The 27840-nt window shown below is 37.0% G+C and overlaps 1 protein-coding gene across 1 annotated transcript; it reads left to right on the top strand.

The window, feature by feature from the left end:
• The first annotated feature begins 12967 nt into the window (after nucleotides 1-12967).
• Nucleotides 12968-16514, top strand: LOC126840280 (leucine-rich repeat-containing protein 24-like). The gene has a single exon (XM_050575919.1). The coding sequence runs from the start codon at nucleotides 13240-13242 to the stop codon at nucleotides 15265-15267; it is 2028 nt and encodes a 675-aa protein (XP_050431876.1). The 5' UTR covers nucleotides 12968-13239; the 3' UTR covers nucleotides 15268-16514.
• Nucleotides 16515-27840: the final 11326 nt, after the last annotated feature.

The raw sequence follows: 27840 nt of genomic DNA, 5'->3' as shown, positions 1-27840 counted from the left end.
TGGTCGGCCAAAACTTCAACGGGTGTTCGGTTACTGCACACTGTTGGCTGTCACATGCACACTCGTTGAAGGGCCTGCGTGTACAGCTCAGTGCTTACTACCGGAAAAACTTGATTATCCGCCAAAAGTTCATATCAGTAATGGCAACGGAGAGCAATAAACGTTTGCCGGGGACAACCCTTCCGGAAAACCCAATTATAGCGTTTATATTATGTGGTAAACAAATAGAGTTTTCGGTTTTGGACGTACCATGTTAATAGTGTTGTTATAATAATAATAATAATTATTATGAAAAAAAATATAACACACGTCAGAGAGCGGACGGCAAACGTGTGCGATTTTTATGGTTTACATGTTAAGTTAATCGAACGCAATTAATTTCTACTCACAATAATTGGCGTAGCGTAGTAACAATAATAATAATAATGTATAAATTGCAATATATACTGAAATGCCTGGTGGATACGGCACAGCGAACGAGATAAAGATTGTCGGTGTGGCATTATCCGAATTTTGGCTGTGAAACAAGACAATGAACGCCGGCGGTTATATATAGATACATATTTAAGATTTTTACTTGTATAACTATTATTAGCCGTTTTCGTTGGCGATGCACTCGGCTAAGTCGTCCGCTGAAGTTTGAACTTTGTAATAATCATAAGCACAAGAGAGTACAAGTTAAGAGAGGTTAGGCAGGTTACTCAACTAGTGTCGAATTGAGGGCAAAGTAGATTACAAATTCGTTGTGTTTTAGGTATAATAAATAATATTTTAGTATTAGCATATGAATGAACAGCTACTATATTTCATATATAACTATATTTTTAAAAATTTTTTAGTAAGAACCCTATAAACTTTAGGTACACTGTTACGTGGGATAATATTGTACATAGTTTTATAGTTTGCCATCTTCAGCATCCATAACTTTCATTCGTCGGCGTACTAAAGCAGCTATACGGCTTAAAAAGCCAAACGCTGCAATGAGTTTTATATTTTTATCTATACATAAAGTGTATACACGTTCAGCGCAATGGCTTTTTGGAATTCGTTTTAGAAGCTTGGCCTGACGCTTATGTGTTTAGCGTGTACCCGTTAGGTACCCTTTCTCGATTTCCAATATTCACAGACCCTCGAAACATAGGCCACTGCGGTTTACACACGTTATAAAATATTATGAGAATGTACTACCTACATCTATAGTAATAAAGTTTGTTAATTGCGACCCGGCACGTGGCCAGGATTACTTTTCACAGCGAGGAAGCGGTGAAATAATCCAATTTTATTATTGCACAAGAGCAATTGACCCGCATTTCTATCCAAAATTTAATTTAGAAAACTAATTTTCGTTAATAACGTCGAAGAGACAAAGTAAGGGATATAATTTCTTTTGGATGAGCGCTGTTGTTCCTGACGACTTTGGAATATTAACTAGATACTGAAGGCATGTGCGCGGTAGAACTTTGTAAACGGATTTTATACTTAAGCCGGATATCGTGTGTATATAATATGTAGCTAATAGTGCGGTTTGAAGAGTCACCGCGAAGACGGGATTTGTTCAGTGCGAAAGTCATTATTGTTAATATAATAAGCACGTTTATGCGATTATGGTTATTAAAACAATATAATATTCACCGTGCCGCCAAAAGGGCTGATGTGAAAAGTAAATATAATCTTAGTTTCGTGCGGGAGCTGACACAAAGGAGAGACCGTCAGCTCCGGGGATAATATGTGTGTGTGTATATAGTGTACACACAAGGGACATTTGTTGTACTTTGTTAAGTAAGTTTTGACGGCAACTTAGTCTCGTCCTGTAGAATATTTACCTGCTGTCGGTGCCAAAGTTATTTATTTAAACACATTGTGTACAATAACAGGACGAGTAAAGTTCAACATAACCGCAAATATTGTTAAATTGTTTAAAAAATACAAATTTAATGGAAAACAAGTAACGTTTAAAAAAACTTGTATTAATATTAAAGATACCGGTAAAAATTACATTTTTCCTGGAACTAATTTGTCGGTAAAAGGAGAAGGAGTGGAGAAGGCCATAATAATATCCCTCCATTGGCTTTACTTAACGGTTGTTAACAAAATAGTATTTTTTAGATATGAGAACCAATGCTCCACGGTTCGGTTTTAATTATTAATTGTGTCCTCCTTCTACAAAAAATTCCCGGGCACACCGTTGCTTTTAAACGCCCACTATTGAATATAATGAAAGAAAATGTAATTATCATGATAACTGATTTTTCTAGCTTATCCATCATGTCTTATCTCACCACCTAAACACACATTTTATGACTAATAACTTTTTCAAAAGTATTTAAATACTGGCTATAGCCCTCGTAAAATAACTAATTGAACTATACCAATAAATATTAGGTGTACCTTTATAACTTTTAGTATTAACATTACTGTATACGTTGCCTTTCTCCCAATGAAATTGGGAAATTACGGATTTTGGGCGCTGATTACTAAATTATTAAGATATCGTCTTTTTTTCATTGAATTTTTAAATTGTTTCATATATTTATGTACCTTGGCCGATGCCGTATACTCGAGGTAGGTTAGGTTAGCACTAAGGCAGTTAGGTGAAATGTGTATTCCCACATTTTTAGGGTGCTCATAAACAAACTAAGTAGTGAGAACCAAAACGGTGCAAGTTATTTTATTACCGGAGAGCAAAATGGAAATTATATTTTCAACGTGCTCTTGCGGGCGACCTTCAGTGTATTTTTTTCAATAATATCTCTTAAAAAATCTATGAAATTGGTAGAAAAAATCTATATTGTAAAATATTTAAATTTGAAGCAATTGACATGCCAATAAAACGTTTTGGTCCATATCATTACAAATAACTATTAACTAAAAATATTTAAGTTGTATTAAATTTTCAAAATATCTTCGGATCTTTTATCATTTTTTCATAACAATGTTTATCGACCATGTTACGACGATGGTAGGTTTATACTACACAATGTGTCATTTGTACATGGATGAAGTAAGTGTTACTTGTAGTAACTTGCGCAACGACAACAACAATAAGCACACTTAGTCGTATTTGCAATATATGATTTTCGTGGTCGCATAACAGTTTTTTGTTTGGGCCGTGTGTTTAGTATCCATGCATGGTTAAAACGCCTATATACTTACCACCCATAGACGTCGCGGATTTCAAACACAAAGCAATAAAGAAGCTCGTGATGTACCCGCGTAGTGTATAGAAACTATAGATGCTCGGACATTAGCCAATGTTCCGGTGAGTAGTACCGACAAGATATATTTTCAGTGACTCAACGATGACATAATTATTACAATGAATGTATTACACACACTGTTAGGATGTTAGCGGGGTTATTATAATTATTTCCGAATGAGCTCAGATAAGATTATTTTGCTACCGTTCACCTGCAATGCTATAATATTTGGTACCTATATAATAGGTAATAAGGTATAATGATACCTTATTGTGTTCACTCCCTACAACCTCTCCCACTCATTTGCTCACGATGACAATTCATATCACCGTAATGACCGTTAAAACGAAAAAACTTCAAAAGTACATCCACCTGTTATACAAATCTGTTAAAAAAGATGTCGTGTTTTCAAATTATTCGAATAAGAAGATATTTTTTAGAATTGCTGTAATATGTTTGATGAGTTTGAAACTTTTTACTGCCTTAACACAATTATAGTCCTTCATTAATAATAAAACAGACTTTTCTTTATCCCTTGTTGGTGCTCGTACTGTTCATTTTTGTTAATCCGAGCAATGGAATTGTTACACTATTTAAATTCTGTTCTCGCCGTTTTTGGACTTCTATTTTTTTTTTTTCATTATTTTGGCTGGTCGATGGGACTTTTAGTAAGTAACAACTGACTGAGGGGGAAAGAGGGCAAGAGAAACATTATAATTGTTATACTCTATTGTACTTGACGTATAAAAGACGGGTTTAGACGGTCGTGGTTATTACAGGACGAAGGAGAATAACATTATAAGAAAAAACCGGGTTTAGAAACAAGAACAAAACAAGGGTTTGTAAAAGTAATAAAAAGAAAAGGGGCGCGGGAAAGTTTTTAAAACAGGTGTTTTTGTGAAAATCATATTGTGCCGGACAAAACTTTTTATGTTTCCCGAGAACTGGATGACAATAATAAGGAGGAGTTCGACAAAGACAGCAGAATATAGTGCTCGTGTAGTGCACAAAGATTGCCAACAGGGGATAAGTCGTCGCTGCGCTCAATCTCAATCTTTTGTGTTTTCAAATACCTCTATATAAACGCATACTGGGCGGATAAGACTTAAGTACGGCAGACTTCACGATTTACACTCGGCGATGATCTACGAAATACATACATGTATTAAACGCATGCCGTTTTTTTGGTTTCACACCTTCGAAAGCACTTCACATAGATAAACGCATGACTCGTTCGTTTTGCACGTGTATAGTATGTTCACTTTTGACGTTTGTGCACCGACACGGTTCGGCGCTATAAACGCCTATAATTTATACACACACACACATTCGGCTCATACGCAGACAAGTGTATGTAACAATATTATGTACCTATGCGTTGATTTTTTAATTCTAACCGACTTTAGGACGTGCGTCGGATCAAAATATTTAGACCGGGCCAATCTCAGGCCGTTTCGGTTTATCTTTGTACTGTGTATGTACTTAACGCCTCGAAAACGATTGTATTACGTTATATTGTTATACAAGAACTTTTACTGTAATTGTTATGATGTAATCGTGTGCAGGCGTGGATCTAAAAGTATATATGTATATTTTTTTCGCAAAATGCAATATCCGTTAGTACCTACAAGTATATTTGGTATAATCTTCTGTCGTTGAATATACAAACTCTTGTTAACGGATAAGATAATAATAATATAATGTCATACACATCCTTAGATTTTTTTTTAGTGACCCTCGAGGTGACGACGACAATACATAATAAATATGCAGCAGCTGATGTCTGTCTTGTACATTTAAAAAGTCGCCCCCGTTTGGGTGTCCACCTGCGCATCACGACTCAGACTTCCGGTCTCGGGGTTGACCGGAAAATGATTTCCTGTCTACCCTGTGCGCCTAAACGAAAGCGAAAAACGTTTTTACCAGATTACCAAACAGGAAACGTCCGATCGACGGCGTACCACTCTTATTATTATCATTATAGATAGACTGGCACAGGGCACTACCTCTGTAATATTGCACCATGATGATTGTCCACTGCAACAATGACTCATTACCGGTCGAGACGGCGTTGTTTCTGTTTTATAGTAATAATAATAATAGTAGTAACTAGTAATAACAGTGCAAGATAATGACACAATGTCACGGGACTCCGAGTGGGAGGCACGGAGAGGACGTCATCTCCTCGGCCTTGAATCTTGATTCTAAAATAGCCGTAGTAAAAGTGTTTTTAAATAATAATTTTGCATTAACACACACACACACACACACGTATATCGGCGAACCTTCGGGCGACGACTAAACGTGACACGTTTTACAATTCGCTATATAGTTATATAGGCGCACACAATGCGTTTATCGCACAAAAACCGTTTCCCGTCAAAATATTCGTCACGTCAATATTGATAAAACGTTTGATGAACGTCATGAATATAAGCACTATATACCGCGAAAGCTGGTTTTTTAGATGTTTCAATAATTCAACGGTTTGCTGGTAATATATTGTTAAGTGCGAAGGAATGCCCAAAACAAGGCCTATACTTGATTTACCTTTCGGTCTCTGCGCGGACTACCCCGGACGTAACGCCGGAGTCAATCATTTTGTTTTTTTAAAATAATTATTTCAGTAGCCGAAAAAAATAAACGCAATTTTAGTGTTGTTATTTCCGGAATAACAGAAATCCCGAAATTTGGCTAGTTCATTTGGCTAGTTTACCTAAAGTATGTAATTAGAAGTTCAGAACGATGTTTGACTCTTAAATTTTATTTTCAAACCACCGTGAGGCGTCCTGGCTGGGTTTGACTTTTAAATAGACTATGATAAAGTAACACTTCCTAAGGGTGTTATTTAACAAAAATAAAAATAAAAATACCACCTGCAATTTTCACAGCATGAGCATTTTATAACTATGTAAAATGTATAAATGTTGCAAGGAATTGTTTAGTCCGTTAATAATCTCTGCCTTTAATTTGGAAAAATCAATCTGTTAATATAAATGTATAGATGGTATAAAAAAATTAAAAATCAATGAACCCTTACAATCCATTTTCAGGTGTGCTCGCCCCTTAACAGGAGTCAATGTCTGTGAGGGGAGGGTCTTTTTTTTAATACATGCTGTCAGTACACTTGCATGTTTTTTTATTATTGTACAGAAAAAACTTGATCATGCAAAATATGATTTCTTGCTGACGACGATGTCTCCGGTTTCATCGGTATAATTTTTTTTTAATAGAAACAGTCAAAAGAGTTTTTGATGATAGTAAAATAACACGATATAGTAACTTTGCGATTTAAATAAACAATTTATTTATAACGTAACGTTATTATAATATTGTCTTGATTATCAGATTTATAAGATATATTGACAATAATGATAACCGTGGGCCGCCATTTTCCTGAGCATTGATATAATATGTAATAAAGATTTAAGTGTATAAATAATAATCTCAAACGTTAAGCGCGCCCATATTGCATTTATGATTTATTTTTTCCTCTTTGTATAAAAAAACATTTATTTTATTTATGTCACCTTTGTAATATATTGCAATGTATATTCATTATTAAAATAAATATGACAGATGCATTTTAATTTTTCAGCAACGGGCCATAATAGCTCAGTTGCGCTCGGTAATCGATGCCTCGTGTCTTAAGCCCTTAAGACGGTGGTTTGTTATGCTGATTATTGATAAGTACAATACATAATGTGCGTTTCCCCTAAACTACTTCAATATTATTGCTGCTCGGTTTCCAGTAGCCTTCCCTGGACACGATATACCTCATTCATAAATATCGTTTTTTTCAATAATATTGGTACGGGTCGCTTAATATATTTTTCTTAAATCGTATAGTATTGTTTTTTTTTTTTTAAATTGTGCAAGTTAGCGCACCGAAAGATACGACCGGTCTGTTTGTCTTTCCGATATAGGAGCGCACTGTACTATATTACATGCTCTGACGAGAAGTAATTCGGTTAGTAGGAAATCCAATTTTAAAAACGAGCTGCAAAACCCAAACAGATAATATCGTACCTACCTATATATATACAATACGGTATACAAGCTTTGTGCGATTCAGAGTGCAATTTCGTTAATGCGCAGAATTTATTATACTATTTTTGAATCCGAACAGATCTGTTTGAAGCAAGACGAATATACAGTCGTTACAAAGCACACATACACGGGTATGTGTTCAGTATATATTATTGTAGGTGCGTTTATACTAATACGGTTTTCGGTATAGGCAAACACAACGTTACCTACTCGGATATAGAAAATCCTCAAAGTAAGAAAATGCAGGCGACGCCTTGTATATTTTGGAAATGAGAAATCAAAATGGAATTACCGTGTATACGGCGTTGTTCAGCTGTTTATCATTATTATTATTATTTTTTTTTTTTTACAAGGTTCAGCCGTTATCCGCGTCTACCGCGCGTTAAGTGCTGACAAATTATTAATGTCCCGTTTCCCATTAAACCGTGTACAAATACAGAGAAAAAAGGAAATAATACATTAATACATTTCTTTTTTTTTTTTATAATACGGATTCACAAGAGACCCATAACGACGATCTATGGACCGACGACCTAAACCCCAAACAGCTATAGTAGGTACTACTACCCATGTACACTTGGGTAAAGTATACCTACCTATAAAAAAAAGGTTGTGTTTTTTTCTACCTATCTATCTCTCTATCTCTCTCTCTCTCTCTCTCTCTTGACCAACATTCCAGTAGTTTTCTAATCTACGAGTTACAGTTGCTTTTTTCCGTTAAATAAAACAATAAAAACAATAATGAAAGAAAAAAAAACCGTCCGACGAAAATTAGTCATCCGGATACGACCGATCAACCGGATCAGCAATTCCGCTGATAAACACCACACCGTTGTCGTTTGTACAAAACCGAGAATTTTCTGTGTGTCATTGAATTCGCCCAATCGAACATTATTACGATGACGTCAAGTCCGTGGCATGACGATCGTACATGCTATACTAGATAACATACGGTAGTACCATATCACATATTGTACATCGGCAACACAAACACAGTCATTGACCAGGCTAGGGGTCGATCCCCGTTAATAAAATATAAACTTTATAGGTACCCGCCTTAAATTGCGTCTGTGCGACTTGTAACTTTTGCTTGGAAGTGTAACTGAAGCACGAGAAAACTTCAATCGACATAGCTCAAAAGCGAAACCGTTGTCGGGTTTGTTTGATGTGTTCAATGAAAACGTTGTCGAGCGAAAAGAGCTTTAAAAAAAAAAAATCTGAAATATTCCAAGAATAGTAGTGTCGATTTATTCAAGAACGTAACGTCGAGTTCCGCTTATAACAATAATTGCATATCCGAGAAGGGGTGAAATGATTTGGAATTCAATTTTTTTTTTTCTTCACTAAACGGAATTCTTGCGTTTTATTTGATTGGTAGCCAAGTGACGTGTTTCCAAGCGGAAAATCCGAGGAAGTGAAAAGCGTTTTTTTAAATTGTGTTAATAATACAAGTGCCTAGTCGTTTAAAAACGTTTGATATAATTGTAAAAAATGTTTTAAAATTAACGTCAGGTGTTAAACTTTAAAAAGAATACGATTTTCGAGCTAATATATTTGTAAAAAAATATGCCTATTATACATGTCAAACACAAATGGAGTTTTTGAATGTTAAAATTAAAAATAAAACGAACCTTAGTTTGTTTAAATCCAAACAAATGTTTTCGTTTAAACCGTAATCCCGTCGTCAGGTTAGGTGGTAACAGATCTCGACGTTATTTTACTTTTTTATTTTTATTTATTAAATAAAAACTCAAATGATAAATAACATTTTATGTTTTTGTTTGAACCAATGTCCAAATAATAATTTCGAATGAATTGTTATTTGAACGAATTTAAATAAAGAATAAAAAAGTATTAAATACATTTTCAATTGTAACTAAATCATTTTTCGTTTAAATAACAATGGAAATAATAATTCAAACAAATAAAGATTTAAATAATAGTTTTATTTATGCAGTAATATATTTTTTGAAATTGTCCGTTTTTAGAAACTTTTTTTGTGAGTTTGCGGTTTTCGATAAAAGAAACGCGGTGAAACATGATTGTGTCAAAGCCAGTATTTTTCTTTTATTATGTTGAAACTTTCATTGTTTTTAAATTAAGTAGATTTTCTTAACAGCATCGATGGGTGCTCGCGAAAAGTATTTTTTTTGTCTTTATTTTAGAACCACTAACATTCACAACGGTTAACACTTAACACTTCTTGTTGACAACATAATATTGTTATTAAAAATATAGAATATGTTATTGGTTTATAATAAATTATTGTTACCAGCCCAGCTAATAGTCTAAATTGGACTTGTAAGGGGAATGCTTGATTTGAATTCGTTCAGTGTATATTAAACTATGTAAATATAGTATGACACGAGTAGGTGTATGATATTATTATTATTCAAGTATTTATATACGGGTATACTCCAATGATCGATGTGCACTTAACGGTGGATCAAAATAAATCCGTAACAGATTTTACAATTGATTTGAATATCACTAGACTGTTGTGTACCTATGTGCGCATTTTGTTGGACAACCAGTTTTTTTTTTTTTTTTTAATACAATAAGCCGCGCTTTGGCTGATCGATTGACTTGGGAAATTTCTAACACGATGGTTTTTGTTTTTCTCTCACTTTTTTTATTTGATTTGTGTAACGCGGATAAAACGATTTAAAAAATTACCCATATTTTTTTTTTTTATATATACATCCTGTCGGCATTAACGCATTCCGCGTTACACCATGTGACCTGTGCGGCATTTTATGTGTAACTTTTTAATTATTAGTTATTTTGCTTTCGTGGGAAACGCGGTGGTTTGTTTGTTTGATAAGCCGTCGTCGTTTACGTGTAGGTACTGTGACGGAAAGCGTTAAATTATACAGTGGATAATTGAAAAAAATAAAAAAGGGTTTCCTGCGTTACACACACACCTTTTAGAGCTGTTGTTGCGCAGACTGCTGTACCTGTACAACTGGGGTCGAAGGGGTTGGCTAATATATTATATTTATACTATACAGTCATTATTTACCGAAAGATTCACCGAACGAGTGAGGTAATGGCTGCTGTAATAGGCTTTAATTTTGTTTTGGTAGCGAGTTTTTTCGGTCTTATATCCGACAGATTACTTGGCGTCCAACGGTCGTTAAACCCTTTCGGGGGTGGGGGGGGGGGTGCATTTTACTGCATTGTGATCCACGGGGGTCGCACAAACGTATATTATTATACAGAAAATCTGTCAGACCCGAATTTACGGTGAAAAACAAAATAAAAAATAAGTGTCGATACGACTGGCCCATTTACAAACAAGTATTATAAAAGAGTATTTGTTTTTATACTAATGTCGTTTGTCAGCAGTCACCGTTTTATAAAAATAAAAATGGTTTAATAGACTTGGAAAAGGCTCAAAGCAAGTAGGGACTGACTACTATAGCAAATAAACACAATATCAAAAGGCTACTGCTGTTTTTGAAGATGAAAGTAACTACAATGTATAGCAAAACTGGGCTTTTGGCAAAATGTATTGTTTTTTCTGGCCTCAGAATTTCTCTACAACTATAAGTTATTTTTTAATTCCTCTTAAAACCGTAAAAACACTAAAACTAAAATTGCTACATTTATTCTGGAGACCAGTTCTTAATTCAGCAAAGAAATTACAACACAATTCTCTGCTTAAATTAAGTTAACACACTTATTCAAATGTATAAAAATCCATGTCAATGCAACAAAATAATGTTTTTTACTGAAGATAGTTTAAAAAATAAATGTATTTCGGTTTTTGTGCTAAAATCATGTTGTAAAGTGTAATAAAAGCCCTAATCTTGTTGGTATTTAGGGTTAAAAAAAAAGGCAGAGCGTGCGTTGAATAATTATTATATTGTCATTATCGACAATAATTAATTGATATCAACGTCATTGAATAATAATAATGATAATTATAATAATATAACTATAATTGAACTATATACTTGATAATTGCAGAAACGACACGAGTCAAGTGTTTAAAAAAATGTAGTCAATTAATAAAAACGGATACAAACATACGTGCAAAACGTGTTTCCACTAAAAAATTCTATTTCATTAAAAAAGTGACTCGTGTCGTTTCTGCAATCATCGAGTCAATTATATCTAATAATATTATGTATAGAACAGCTTTCTTACATGCATGTAATTTTTTCACCAATAATGATTAAAAATTGTGTAGTAATCATCAGCGTGTAAACGAATGGCGCGTTAGGTATATGTATGTTAAATGAAAGCGATTCGTTATTACGTTTAGTAATTATTTTGGGTGACAAGGGAATTAGATTAATAAAAAGTATTCACTAAACGGGTTTCGAAGGGGAAAATCTAGTTACTGAAAACGAAAACTAATAACGAGATTTATAACATTATCATTATGTCGTTTAATGTCACTGGTCGTATATTAATTATTACAAGTCTTACGAAGAAATATTTTATGACACAACCGTTTTTAATATTATTTACAGTGAAAATTCGAAAGTTGTTAAGTATTTGAAATTAAATGTATTTATGAATACTTTACGTACAAATAATTTACTTAAATATTACATACTATAATAGAGTATTCTTTAATAAGAGCTAAAACCTAGTGTGTGTGTGTGTGTGTGTGTATGCACTACGAATATTGCTTTCTCTGTTTAGTAGTGTAAAGGAAAAAATGTATAAAAAATAAAAATGCGGTTAAAAATCGTAGATGTACGTGTAAATTTTTTACGGCCCGATCGTAAAACGACAGAGGTAAAAAAAAAAATAAGTATAGTTTCATGTATTTTGTCGCAGTAACGACTGTGCGACATCCAAACGTGTTGCCCGTAACGTATTTTTCTCGGAGGGCGGGCGGACACGATTGGGGTGACATTGAAAAACCGTTAAAAACGCATATGGCTTGAGGCTTGTATATAATTTTATTTTTTCGTCGGACGTGCGGATTTTCGGAATAATTGTACGCGAACGTGCGTTTTTGTCAATTAAACACATACACAAAAAAAAAAAAAGGTTAGGTTTACCTTTAAAGGAAAGGAAATAACGAGAAAGAAATAAATAAATAAAAAAAGAAAAGAAACCGCGCCTATTTATTCTGATGGCCGCCCGCACCTGCTCGGATGTACGATGCGTCGTCGTCGTTACCTGCGCCAAGAAGTTGCAGGTACGGACGACGCCGCGTTCGGCCGCAACGTCGTTACCGCGGGGTCGAGTGAATGGACGCCGCACGGGACGAGGGAAAGGAATATTATTGTATTATATGAATGTTTTCGATTACTTCTTCGTCTCGTGTACCAACCAACTCGCGCGCACGCACGCGCAGAGTAGGCGAACCATCATCATCACGGCCGCGGTCGTCCATTGTTGTCAGTTGTACGCGTATAGGTACCTCTTTTATTATAATGTGTATATATATATATATATATATATACATTCATATACGAACGTCGTTATACCTGAGGCTTCGTGCCGGCGTAGACGACGTATACCTAATGTGCGCGGCGGCGGCATCCTTCCTGTGTATGCTGCAGCAATAGTAATATAAAGGTAATACGTATACACGACGTCACGGGCCGACGGGAATGCGGTCGTCGTCTCAGGTAGGGCAACCGGTGCGGCGCGGTGTACGTTCCTCGTAGTGGCGGCCGCGTTATGGTGAAACGGAGGGGGGGGGGCAAACGTCGCGGCGGCCGTTCGGTCGACACTCGACGCGAACGCCACGGCGAACAGTTCGTACCGGTTCGTTCGTACGAGAGGATCCGTCGTCGCAACGCCGTTTGTGTGTTATTCCAACTCGTTGTGCTTTCGAAGCGAGGAGAAAACTTTGTTAACCATATCACCGTACATATTTAATTTGTTTTCACCGCCGTCGCCAGTGCGTCGTTAGAGCGAGCGTTGTGCGGCGATCGTTTTTTTTTTTTTTTTTTGTTATTATTTTTCAACCGTCGAATACGCGTCGACGCTTATGTGCTGCGCTCGGGTTGCATATTGAAAAATGCCGCCGTCGTCGTGTAAGAAGCGCCGTTGTAGTGTCGCGACCGTCGTGATGTGGTGGATCGCGTTGGCCGCTCTGGTGTCCGTCGCCGCGAGCATCGACGGGTGTCCGGAAGGCTGCTCGTGCAAGTGGAAAGGCGGCCGTCCGACCGTCGAGTGCGTCGACCGCGCGCTCATCACCGTGCCCACCGGAGTGGATCCGAACACCCAAGTGCTGGACCTGTCCGGCAACAACCTGCAGATATTGCCCAACGAGACGTTCGCCAAGGCCGGGTTGGTCAACTTGAAAAAGGTGTACTTGCGCAACTGCCGAATCGGACAGATTGCCGAGACAGCGTTCCGCGGTCTCGCCAACTTGATCGAGCTGGACCTGTCCAACAACCTGTTGACCCAAGTGCCTTCGTTCGTGTTCCGCGACATACCGTACTTGCGCGACTTGTCCGTCGCGGAGAATCCCATCCAAAAGATCGAAAGTCGAGCGTTCGTCGAGTGTCCGGGCATCGTCAAGCTGGACGTATCGCACTGCGGTCTGCAGTCGGTCGGAGCCCACGCATTCGACGGCGTCACCCGCTTGGAAACGCTCAAGATCAACGACAACAAACTGAGCGAACTGTCGGCCACCGTTCTCCAGTCATTCAGCAAGCTCAATTCCATCGAGCTGCACGACAACCCGTGGGTGTGCGATTGTTATCTAAGACCGATGAAGATCTGGCTATCCGGCAACAACGTGCCGTACAGTCAGCCCGCCCTCTGTGCGGGAGGGCCCGAACGACTGTCCGGCAAGCCGTTGATGGCGTTGGACGTCGAGGACTTCGATTGTCGCCCGGACGTGCGCGTTGAATCGCGTTACGTGGACGTGGCTGAGGGCGCCAACGTGTCGGTTCGGTGTCGCGTCGAGCCCGGTTCGATGGCTCACATCGCGTGGTACCTCAACGGCCGTCGGCTGCAAGCGGCCGGCGTGCCCGTCGGTTATCCCGCGGCGTCCACCAATCCACGCGTAATGGTCGTGGACACGGCTGACGACGGCAGCGGTCGTCGCAGCGAAATGACGCTGACGGACGTGCGCAAAGAGGACGCCGGTCAATATTCGTGTCTGGCCGAGAACAGGGCCGGTAACTCGGAAGCCAACTTTACGGTATACGTGACGGAACGGCCGTCAGTGATCATGTCCACTTTCGTAGCGGGCCACATAAACGGTATAGCCGCCGCATTCGCCGCCCTCATAGTGTTCATCTTGGTGTTGATCGCTCTGACAGTGATGCGGATCCGCCGGTCCGGTTACCCGTCCGACTCGAAACCCGCCGCGGCCGCCCATTCGACCGTCGACTACCACCATCAACACAAGCCCAGCGTTATGACGGGAGTCGGCAAGACCAACCCCGCGCTGGATATATCGTCCGTGATCGAGCGCAATTACGACCCGGACTTGGAACCGCGTCCGTCGGCCCTCACGCCGACCGGGTCTTACCACGTGACCGGACTGGACCTGATCCACGACCACGACGCGTCCCGCCTGGAGATGTGCGATTCGCCCATGTCGGCCAAACCGCCGTCGTACTACAGCAGTAGCAACCGGACGACGACCACCGGCACGATGCGCAACTATGACGACCGGACGCCCATCATTGGCGGCGGCGGCGGAGACGCGTACAGCGTTGGCACGGGATCGGACGAGGTGTTTTCGTACAACAGCGGCCAACATCCGTATCCGATGCAGCCGCCCGTCATGTCGAACATGAACAACGGCAGCGGCGACTACCCGGCCGACTACGGGTTGCCCATCATACCGCCTTTGCCGCAACACCATCACGCGCACCACCCGGAGGACAACATGCACCTTCACCAACAGCACCATCAGCACCAGCTCCAGCAGCACCAACAGCAGCAGCAGCAGCTACTGCAACAGCAGCAACCCTCGGTGAAGACTTTGAGGGTGTGGCAGAGAGGAGTGCCGGTGCTGCCGACCACGCCGTCCCTTCAACGGTTCGCCAACAGAACGTCCCCGACGACGCCCGGGACGGACGTGTGAACGAGTAAAAAAACGCCGACGGGAAGACCATATTATATTTAAAAAAAAAAAAAAAGGAATCTTCGACTGGCTTGGGCCGCGTTTCCTAATGGCTTTATAATGACACGGGCCCGGGGCGGGGCGGGACGGGTAAATAGGTTTTGTTTTGATAAATCTTTTTTATTCATTTAATTTTCATTTCTTTTTTATAATATGTAATCAAGATATGCTTTTCTCTTCTGCGTTTACTCTTTGCCACTTTTTACACGTGCTTAAGCCCCTTCTTACTCGGGTTCTTTCAAAAAACCGTTTGTTATTTTTGTTATCTTGGCGTTTTTCCTTTCCCATCATAATCATAATATTATTATTTAAAGTATAGTACCTATACATTATTATAATTTCTCGCGGAGACACCTGCAGTTAGAACATTATATAGCAACATATAGTTAGTGATAGTAGTACCTAGTTGCAAACAAGGGACGGCGACTGTTATTATTATTACTTGTACCGACGACCGCTGCTTTTTATAGTATTATTTTTTTCTTGGTTTTTGTTTTTAAACAACAAGGTTATACCGATTGTTGTTGGTCGTCCGAAGAACCGAATTTGATTATCCAGGGTTCTTTTTTTTCCCCCTTTCAGCGGCCGTGAGATCTCATTCGTTACGGAGATGCGCGTCATGCCGAATGTTCCTATGTGTTTAGGGTATTATGTTGTACAAAACTACGGTTTTATAATATTGAAAATATTATTATATGTAATGTAGGATGTTTTTTTTTATTAGGATAGTTTTTCTCTCCAAAATATGGCTGTGATGATTTGTAGTTTTTCTTTTACTTAGGAAAAACTTTTTTTTTTTTTTGTAAAATATTATTATTGTGTAAAAAATGTATATAAGAATATTATGACGAAATGCCAAAATCAAACAATTTTTTTTTTTTATTTAAGTTAAGCGAAACACTATAATATTATTATTATATGAAAAAAATAGTTTTTCACTCGCCGAATGCTACTGCTGTTGTACTATAATATTATGTTCGGCGATTGAATTATAAAATATGTTGTAAAATGTAAATTATTATTGATCAGTGCGTAATCATATTAGTAGAACGTTATATGTTAATGTATTAACGTTATCATATTGTTGTCTACCTAATTTGAATCGATTTGTACCTATTCCATTTTGTATTATAATATGTATAATCATTAAGACGATAAATAAAATTAATTTATTTTTATAATTATCATTATAGTATATTACATTAGTAAAACGTGTACGGATATATTTTATTAAAAAAACCAATATTCATTCAATATCCGTTTTGTGGTTGTTTTCGTCGACAGTACTATATTAGCGTAGGTAAACATACCAGTCCTCCTTGACACGAACCGAGATGGTGTAAACAATGTATTTAACGTTTTCATTTTGTACACTACCAGTAACCAGTGTCCTGCGCGAAAGCTCTAAGGATGCGTTGTTATCTTATTTTGTGTGTTTCCGACCGAAGATTGTTTTTTTTTTGTATTTTTCTTCCAACCGTCTTAGTTCTTACACACACACACACATATTATTATACAATATTCGGGTGAATGAAGACGACCGGCGGCCGTGGTGTTGGGTACGTTCAACAGAGAGAGATGGAATAACAAAATAAAAGTATAATAATAATAATAAAAAATCCAACGGTTACGGACAGGTACACACACACACACACACAACAATAACACGGAAAACGGCATTGCCTTAGCCGCATTGACAGTAAAAAAAGAATAATAATAAAAAAGAGAAGAAATAAAAGGAAATTTTTTTTTCTTATATATTACACGGTGGTTTTTATATTATCATTATTATTCTACGGTCGTTCACGATTCGTCCCTCCCCTCCACTGCAGCCCAACCGCCCACAACTTGTCTTGGACTCGACGTGTCTTTATATATAGGTATATATATATATATATTTAATGCTCTTCTCCGTCTTCGCCGCCGACTCCTCCGGGGCTCGACCGTATTATTATATTATATTGTATAGTAGGCCTAACCCACGGCCGGTGGCGATTATCCGAAATCTCTCGTGTCTGTAGAAAAGGTCGGTGCGGTTTAGGTACAGAGCAGAAAACGATAGAAAACATAATTTTGTTTTTGTCAGACCAACATTATGCACCTGGATCCGTGCACGACACAACTCTTTGGCCCGTTTGTGCGTTTGCCGACAAGATATTGTTATAAAAAAAAAAAAAAAAAAAAACGGGGCCCGCGTTGACAATAATTATTACTGTGCAAAAGAATACCATTTTTCAGATGTAAAGCCGGAGGACATAACAAAACACTGTCTTTGTGTGTTCCGGGTAGTGTTTCGAAAAATGGTCGTCTTCGGTGTTGGCAAGCGCAAAGCAAAGGCCACCCGATCGACGGCGTTCTGTCAAGTAGAAGCGATAACGGTTTGCTTTCCCGACAAAATAACTATCCATCTATAACAACTACAAATTGTACCTACTCGTCTACCTAAAGTTACTATGTAATTTTACAACCGAGAAAACAAGAAATCCCAATATTATGTCCTGGGCAGAGGTGATCGTGTAAAATAATACATGCTTAGTAAAACACACATAGAAGTATACGAAATACTTGTTTAAAAATTGTATGAATATTTCGTTGACTAAACACCAAAAGAAGTATCCAAGTATAACTACTCAAATTATACAACTACGGCTAGAGGTACAGTATTTGATGTATTGATAAATTGCACTTACAGAGTCCCTGGAATATTTTGAACGCGCCAAGACCGCCGGGCCAGCTGCGTTGTTGGAAATAATATATATTATTTTATTCACCGGCACACACGGTCGCTGTCCTAACATAGTATTACGTATACGTGGGCGATGATTTGTGGAAAACCTGGAAAATCCGGTCGGTCCCTAAGGAGGAAGTCGTGTGGAAATTGAAAAGGGGACCAGCGTGTGATAAACGATAATCATCATCAAACCGTCGACCGCGCGGGGTTCGTTAAAAAACGTGCCAGAATATCATATGATACGTTTGTCTGTCCAATTAACCCGAGAAGAGATGAAAAACATTTTTTATTTGATTGTCTGCAGAGAACGAAACAGTACGCACATTCGTGTGGCGACCGTCAAAAAAAAAAAAAAAAAACAATAATAATAAACCAGATGCGTTTAATTATGATTTATTGCAGACCGTTGCCTGTTATAATGGTATTTTTTTTTTTTTTTTTTATGGAATATTGTTATTATTTAAATGTTTTCTGCGTGTAACTGTGAAATCTCCGACTAGATCTTATAACTGGTGCGCGCGTTGTTCGGTCGGTCGGTGGAATTATTAAATTGCTGCCGGGCCAGTACAACACACACACAAGAGGTTCACGTGATAGCATCAGTTCAACCGCATCAGTGCCGCGAGGGCTGAATATTTAGATATTATAATAGTGCATATGGTTTTTTCATGCGATCCGACTGAATTACATTAGTAGCGGGGGACCACCACCAATCCGTCTAGCCTAACCGAGTAAAAAAATACCGGTGAAATTAGCGGAAACAAATTTTTATACACCTACCCAGTATACTTTGCACGACCCAAGTGTCGCATTAGCGGCAAAGCGAGAAAAAAGTACATGGCGGAGAACGACGCTGTGTAATGTTATTTTTTTCTTTCAAAAACGTCATTACAATGCAAATACTTAGAACGAGTTGTCCAATGTTACCGGGTCTGGATTCACCTACACACCTATCCGTTGGGCGCCACCGGCACAGTTTTCGTCGGATTCAATTAGTCGGTATATTGAAAAATGCGGGTATTTTTTTAAATTGTTATTCGCCTTGAAAAATGTTCAAATAGGATATTTCGGTTATTTTGGCACAAGTCTGGTTACATTCTCGCTGTACACAATGTACACACAAGTGTCAGCCGGTGGAAATTAGACTGTACGCAGTGCGCGTTATTATATAGAAACGTGTCAAAACAAATTGTCAACATCCGCCGAAACGCGCTATATTGTGCTGTGCAATTGAAATACGAGACCGGTGCAAGTAAAAGTATACAACGCTAAAGCAACGGCCGGATTAGCGAGGTCTGTGCCGTTGCAGTTGACAACATTTGTGTTTGTAACAAAAATAATGAACATCACTGCAATGCACGCTAAACCTATTGTAACCGGACAATATAATATAACGTGTAAACCGAGTTGAGCATTAGCATCGACTTTGCCAAATAAAGCTACATTTTTAAACTTTTTACATGAACATTTCCCAGTAGGTTTGTTTCATACAATCGTTCACTATTATTGGGTCGGTTTTGAGTCATTTTGTTTTCGTCGTGTTATAATATTGTTCAAGAAGAAAAATGAATTATTACAATTATTACTAATAATCATTTTTAATTGTAGCCGACCGTCGGACAAGTGTGCAAGACGAGCGTTGCGGTTTGTAAGCGTAAAATGAAAAGAAAAAAAACAAAATCAGACATAGTGTATTATTATTGTGTGTATGATGTTATTATTTATACAAAATCGAAACTATGTAAATATATTAAATTACATTTTCACGGAGTTTAATGGTCGTTTTCCAACCGAGCACAGTGTGTTTTTTTTTTTTGTAATAATAAAAAAAAAAAAAGGAATCGCTGTTGTTGCAATTATAGGTATGAACTATATTATTGTTATTTTTTATACATATATATGTATATATATATACTTTGTATACACTAAAAACACGTGTAACAATAAGAATGTTGCGCCGATAGAAATAGATAATAATATGTTTTAGAGAAAAGTATGTACTGTATTTTTTTGCTATCTAGAAACGGACGAGAGCAATGTAATGAAAAAAATATAATGATTACATTAAAATGAATTGTGTCGACACCGACCGCAGTAGTATCGGAGAGACTTTCATTTGAAAACGAAGAACTCGGTCGAGAGAAAATAGTTGAAGTACGTGGTGGAAAAATATTTACACAAACGGTCATCAAACGTCTTGAACGTTATAAACGACTTTTCGTTTGAGAAAAAAAAAATGCTGTATTGAATTTATATTTTTTTTTATGTTTGTACTTGTCGTTTAACATTATGTGATGGGCAACGCCATATCCTACGGGAAGCAATTTGTGGTAAATAATATAATATGTATATGTACATTTCCAAGTTTCTATTGAATATGTATTTATATAAGACATTTATCTTAGTTCGTGTTTAACTAGCCAAAGGAATTCGATGTACAAAATATGTCGGAATATTGTGACATTATAGGCCAAAGGTTAGTTTAAACATGCTGAAATTGGCATAATATTAATGTACTGTAGCTGCTTGTAGTAATAGTTACAAAATTACATTAGCAACATCTGAGCTTCAACACAAACATATACGGGACCCGTTGGAATCTACGGTCTGATGTTTTTAAGAAAAAAAAATTGATAAAGAAAGAGTTTAGAACAAATTAAAGTTGATTTGGCATATCAGTTCGTATTAAGTGACTTACAAAACATTCCAAATACTTTATTAGAGTCCGTTCATAGTTTATATCAATTCAGGTTGTTTTTTTTTTAACAGTTTACTCGTTTTTGTGAAAGCAATATTTACATCTATATCTTTATGTTCTATTTATTAAAATTGTATACTTTTAACTCACTCTTTCGGTGCACACATTGTAAATTATTCAAAAAGCAACTAGAATTTAATAATAATTGCAATTAGATTGTAAATTTGTAAGTTGTGTAAACGATGAAATCTAATCGGATGAATCCGATTTACAAGTTTTTTTTTTTTTTTTTGTATCCGTTATTTTTTAATTAAATTTCGCCCAATTCCTCCGGTTGTATATGAATATATTTTGTTAGTTTCTACGAACGATTAGGCCGCGTTCGTCGACTGCGGTTTCAAAACACATCAGCAATATCGTTGTTGTGTTTTTTGTGAATATTTTTTTTACTTTCCCCATAGTGACTGCCATGCCATGCCACGCATAGGTATTATAATACCTATGCGTGAATGGTCATAGTCGGACCGAACAGTTGAACGCGCTGAAAAAAAAAAATATATATAATATTGCATTACGAGAATACCTGAAAAACAAAATTATATGTATATTTTTTTATTTGTATTTCTATAAACCGACAACCGTAACAGCTGTAATATTATTATTATCGTATATTGTACACAAACGGCATAAGGTCGGACGGGACAACATAAACACATACATATTATATATATATATATATATATATATATATATTGACTTCAAATGTGAGAATTTATGATTTCTCCTCGCATCCGCCTAATGCGAGAAGCGCCGCGTACATGCAGGAAATCCGCGCGTTGAAGTTCATATTAACTTGTGCGGGCCAGAGTTTCGGAGTAGAGTTCTAGACACTCGTATTTTTGGATTAAGCGGTTTTTTATTATTCGTCCCAATGTGCAACAGCGTGCAAATTATTGCCCAGAGTACATGTTGTAGCTTATGGTGTACATCACATGTTATGTCTGCATAAGCTGTACACGATGGCACGATGATTTTTCATTAGGACGCACTATTTACTCTGTTTGTACGACACAAGTGAAACTATACACACTAAACGGCGGCGGCGGCGGCGATGACCTACATTATATATATATTATATTTGTACATACCTCTACTACCTACTACTAGTGTTACTGTTTACGGCTGCTGCGGCAAGCAATGCGCGGGTCCTGTTTATATTATTAATGTACATCTCGTTGGTCAGCGCAATTAATAACGCTGTGAATGTTGTATCTCCGGTCTGTCGAGAAGCCTGGCAATCCTGGCTGTCGGGTAGATTAATTTAGACGTCTTGATGTGACCAAGGTGTGTGTGTGTGTGTGTGTGTTTGCGTTATTAGTTCGGTATCATAATTACCGAAATCCAATTAGGCCGACGGCTGATTAGTTTTGAATAATTTCCCCGTTCCATTCCAAATGTTAAAGTTGTACAGCAAATAGTGTGTAGGGCAATCCTGATCTATAAACTACACTCTATCGAATGGGCAGGGAAATGCCGTAGCCGGTGCATGTAACAATATTAGTCTAATGGTGGTCGGGTTCGGTTTAATAGAAGTTTATACAACAACAAATTCGTTGGCCGGATCAAAATGGCCTGCCGTGCAATTTGATTAAAAGATCCGTTAAACCGCCAAACAAACATGGTATGAATACAATTCTTAAAAAAAACTTTGCAAAAATGTAGATTTGAAAAAAATGTATTACAATAAAAAGCTATTCATGCAATACTAAGAGATTGTTTACATTTTTAGTGGTTTAGTAATCACTATAAACAGTAGTCTGACTGAATTTTTGAATTTTTATTACATAACGTTACACATACAAGTATACAACAGATTTATTATCAATTGAATTTTTATACCTTAAATCCAAAAACTTTATAAAAAAAAAAAAAGCGCTATTCCTTCTGTAGGAAAACTCTAAAATATATGTTTTTAAGTTTTGTCTAAATGTAGGTAGCTATTTATTAGGTTATAATAATTTATGTACTGATATCTCATGTTGTTCTAAAAAAAAAAAAAATTAATTAATTATGAAAAGTATGTTTTTTTGCAGTTTATAAGAAATAAATATTATATAAATCCCCATGTTCTTATTATTACCATTGTTTTTTTAGCTATTACCATTTTGCCGTCCTCGTTAATTGTGGTGAAAAGACAAAAGGCTGAAACAGTATTTCCGTTGCCAGTATATATTGTTACACAGAACATAATTATTGTGACCCATCGCAAGCAATTCAAGTCCCCAATAGAATGTACAGAGCAGGTTAGTCCGGAAAACGTTATAGAAAAACTTTGCGATGGCCGACCGCCAATTGTACGATTTGTATTGCCAAGATGAAGTATAAGCTTATAAAGTTGTCAATTCGCCAGCCTGGAATGGTCTATTAAAATTGTTTTTCTGTTTATACTAGCGGTTTTTTTTTTAAAGAAAATTCTATGAAAAAACTATCTTTGCCGGTAATATCAATATTATACTACTTGTGTAGGTCGCATCCGTTTGTCTTATCGATTTCCAGTTTTTTTTATACAATTAAATTACTGTTGACAGTATAAAATGTTAATATTTTTCAACGTGTATTCCAAGAAGTCGAGCAATTTGTCTACCGTTTTTTTTGGTACTAACTACTATCATAATACAGCAAAGTTCTGCTTATTAATGTCACTTATTGGAAAAGGAGACTTTTCTGAAAAAAAAAAAATATATTATTACAATGAATTATTTTGTAAAATATGTGCATAGCATTATTTTTTATATAACATTTAACGACTTGGGGTGCGGCTAGTTGGTATAGGTACCTACAGGTTAACTTGGCGATCGGTTTTTGAGGGACAACAGCGGCGATAATACCCGCTCTGATCCGCTAGAACTTTTTTTTTTTTTTTCCAAACGGCATTGTGTACACGATAATAATGTAAGTATACTGGTTTTCCGAGATGAATGATTAGATATTATAGGCGTATACCGCGGCCGACTGGGTAGATGGAAATTTCTAAATCATTTATTTAGATTACACCGCAGGTGTCGGGTAATGTATACATTGTACGCACATATTACAATATTATATTGTTCTGTACCTACGCTTCTTTTGGATGACCGTGCACTTTTGCACTTTTTTGGGGTCGCGGTAAAATGGTTGACTCCTATCATATCGTTATTGTGCACCACGAAGGGCATCGGTAGCTTGTTTGTACAGTAGAAACCCAAAATATTTAAATGGCGCAGTGACTTCGTGTTTCTTTCTCCAAGGCCACGGCAAAACACATCCGAAACGAATAACTGGTCGCCTGTAAAACGTGCTGAACCGCATACACATTGTTAAGTACATATTATTGTTATTAATAATTAGTATTAGACGGAATAAATAGCCGTAGACGGTTATTTTAAAAATCGATGTCCACAATAACCCGCGAAAAATCGGTGTCTATCGGTTAAATCATTTCTAAAATCCGGCCATTCTAAGTAAGTGTGATTTTGACAGGCTTTTATAGGGTCTAATTTGGTTTCTATACACGGTCGACTGAACTGACATGGTCGAAATCTATTGTAATCACTTTTTTCTTAAATATTGCCTACATGTACAACCCCTTAAAAACAGTTCAAACCGAGCACAGTGTAAACCAGTGTACAGTTTCTAAACTCAAAATGCTAATTTTAAGATTTTTCATGTTTTTTTTTCTCACTATTCAAAATTGTGTTTAGTACAGATTTTTTTTAGGGTTAGGTGTAAACAAACGAACTTGCGGTTGCTTTGATAAGGAATTCGAACACGTCCGGGGGTCTGCCGGTACTGAGAAAGTGTCACAAATACACGAGTATGGGCGATAGCGTGGCTTTGGAAATCCAATGGAGTTCGGTCGTTGCCGCGATGAAAGATAATGTCAACACGTTTGAGAGGACCCTCGACGAAATCGTTGGGTCGTTTAGGTCCATTGAACTATTGCATCATGGCGACAGAGGGCTATGGCTAACCCGACGTCTCTACATAACGTTCCACGGGTCGGTTTCATAAAAATAAGTATGTACTTCAAGTACAGTTTGTGTTGTCCACCTTGTGGTTTAAATCGGACAACCCTATACTGCCGTTTCAGTTACTATCCACCAAAGTTACCACTCGCATTGTACATAACGTAGACGTCTAACATGTGAGTTGTATCTTGCTGAATATAGTATTGATTTAACGCAATCATGACGTGTATAGATCGTTGACTTATCCAAATTTGACCTGTACTGCAATACAGGTATATAGCGTATAAATAAAATCATTTTTTTTTTATTCCTAGCTAATGTTTTTAAGAGCAATTTTTTAGTGCATACATACGTATACCTACTCGGTTAGGTTGGCAACGCATGATTTGATTTGTTTTTCCTTTTGCCGTGCCCGTTTTATAATACACTCAACCCCCCCCCCTCCGCTCCTCACTTACCTACCCTTTGCTCTCTGTTGTACAACCCAAATTTGCTTTATGAGTTTTTCCCGAATACCTCCTTGAAAAAAAAACCCTGTACGACGACAACGTGTTATAACGGTAGCGCAGATACCTTTTTTCCCCCTCCGTTTGACTATACTCTAATGTACCTTGACCCTTTTTTTTTTCTTGTAAACATATATTTCTGCCTACCTTTTTTTATTTTGCAGTGCTATAAGTAGTAGTAGAATCTTTTTTTTTTGTTTTTTTTGGTTCTTTTGTGACGACAATATTCGGGGGAGGGGAGGAACGCTTATTGGATTTCGCCCAAAATTCTACAGTCCTATCAACTTTTGATTATTATTATTTTTAGTATTTAGTATTTGCGTTTACGGTACAGTAGTTCAAATTTGGTATGTGCGCGCCGTAGAGTGAACTTAACCGTCGCTTCGAATGTAATTAGTATAGGTAAGGCGTGTGTGGGCTACTGCAACGGACTTGGAAAGAATTGTAATTTTTCGTTGGCCTATAAGTCCACCGGGCGTGCAAACACTAACAAACGTATTGTGTATTTTATATGTTATTATTTCAGTTCGATTTATATTCAGGTGTTAACAAAAAAAAAAAAAAAATAATAATCATATTAAACAAATAGAATTTCGAGCGTGCGCATTTTTGTCAAACCGTCACGTCACAGGATGTCTCGACACAATTTCATAGCCAATGCACGTGTAAAAAGGTACACCACAGCTGCGTTGTGGAAGTGTTGAAATAGACTTTACCGGCTGAACACACGGTTCTCGGAACTCGTATAAACGTTTTTAATCGGTCCGCTGAACAAAAAAATAATAATAATGTATGTAAGAAAAAGAAAAGCCAAACGAAACGCGCGGTTTTCTGCGTACCTAGTTCTCTTGTGCGGACGGTTGTCAACTTGAAGTTTTTTTTTCCCTCGGGAAACGCGATCGCCCCGTAGTAATTACACATTTTAAGTACTGCGAGTTTAGGTGTTTTTTTTTTAACGAGGAAATATAACGACAGCGGCAGTTTTCACCCGTCACTAGCAAAACGGCGTACAAGCGGAACACATACTATTTATTATATAAGGGTATGATCGGCCGGAATTAAAGCGGTATAAATGTGGCTGTGGAAAAAAAAAGTCACACATGGGTCACACAGAAAATGGTTAAACTAAAATAATTGGCCAAGGAAATTAAAATTGAAAGGATAAAAATGGCTAAAGAAAAAATGCACAAGATAAAAATCTAAAAAATAAAAATACAATAAAGAATATTTCTGTAATTCATTCTAATTATACAATATAATAATTCATAGTTTATTTTACCGTCATCGAGTCGTTACAAATGATTCAGTCAATCGATATAATAATATAAAGTTAGTATACTTATCTGAATTATTAAAATACATTACAAAAATGCTTAACGAAAATTGTTTAAAATGTCTCATTTATACAAACATAGCTTTTTTTAAAAAAAAAAAACCGAATTTTCTTACTTGGACGTTTGTTGATTGTATTAAATATTTTCAGTCAATTTACCTTTTGCTGTTTTATTTGTGGCATTAAAATGTCTTGGTCAGCTACGTATTTGGCAATTTTCACCGTAACTTTTTTACCGATTACTATTTGGCCGTTTATTTTGGAAAATATAAATATTTCGCCTTCCTGACCTGCTGCGGTACATGAATAATAGTAAAATCGTCATCTCAGCCAAATACAGAATTATTATTACATGGACACGCTAAGTCATGCGTGTCACGACGATGAAGACATCTGTTACATCTGCAAAGCGTTTAGTATATTATATTGATATATATGTATAATAATAATAATAATATATGACCTGTGTACCTATGCTGAAATCACAGATATGTGCGACAGATAAAATACCATTGCGGGTTCGACTTATAGTACTTACTCGCCGTCGGTCTTTAGCGTTACATTGTGTATTAAACTTGTGCAGCAGTTATGCAGGCCAACGGCCAACAGGGTTAATGGCAACGCGTTTGAACTGTGCACATCTTCAAAATGATCAATGATCTATGCACGCATGTGTTGGTTGTATATATATATATATACATACATAATGATGTTATTGTAATAGTATATTATTTTCATCGAAAAAATAAGACTTCTCTATCGAAATCTCGTTAAGAAGCTTGGAGGGTTAGAACAGTGTATCGAATAATTCCGAATTGTTGATTTTACCCGGTTTTGTTCTATAACTGAAAGAAAGTATATTTTCGGTGGTCGCCATGTCATTTCCCTTCGAAAACATGTTTTTGTCCAAAAGCTGTATATTATAATTATCAATATTTATTAAAAACAAATGATTATCTCTGGCGTAGCTTCGACAGTGGCTAAGCTGCTCGCCCGAGTGATCTGTAGCCCCTATAACCTGATTATATACTACACGAGTGAGTTTTGGTTAATACTTATTTAACAAATATAAAACACTCTACGTCACACGGCCAGTGCGTCGCTGTTATTTATTAACTTAACAGTATTAAACACTTACTCTCTTGTGTTCTCATTTTGTTCCATACATTTTCAGGACATTCCACCTTTGAGTTGACACAATATATATATATATATATATATGGTCCGAATGCCCTTCTCCAAGCTCACCACGCTGACCA

This window comes from Adelges cooleyi, unplaced genomic scaffold, assembly GCF_023614345.1.
Source record: "Adelges cooleyi isolate 19-005CV unplaced genomic scaffold, UGA_ACOO_1.1 ACOO_flye_CR_arks_rails_tigmint_CR_PRNA_376, whole genome shotgun sequence".
NCBI classification, from domain to species: domain Eukaryota; kingdom Metazoa; phylum Arthropoda; class Insecta; order Hemiptera; family Adelgidae; genus Adelges; species Adelges cooleyi.
The sequence above is the reverse complement of the archived record's forward strand: the minus strand, read 5'-3'. Positions and strand labels throughout refer to the sequence as shown.

Excerpts from the sequence above, each read along its gene's own strand:
- LOC126840280 (XM_050575919.1), top strand. The coding sequence starts at position 13,240 with ATGCCGCCGTCGTCGTGTAAGAAGCGCCGTTGTAGTGTCGCGACCGTC.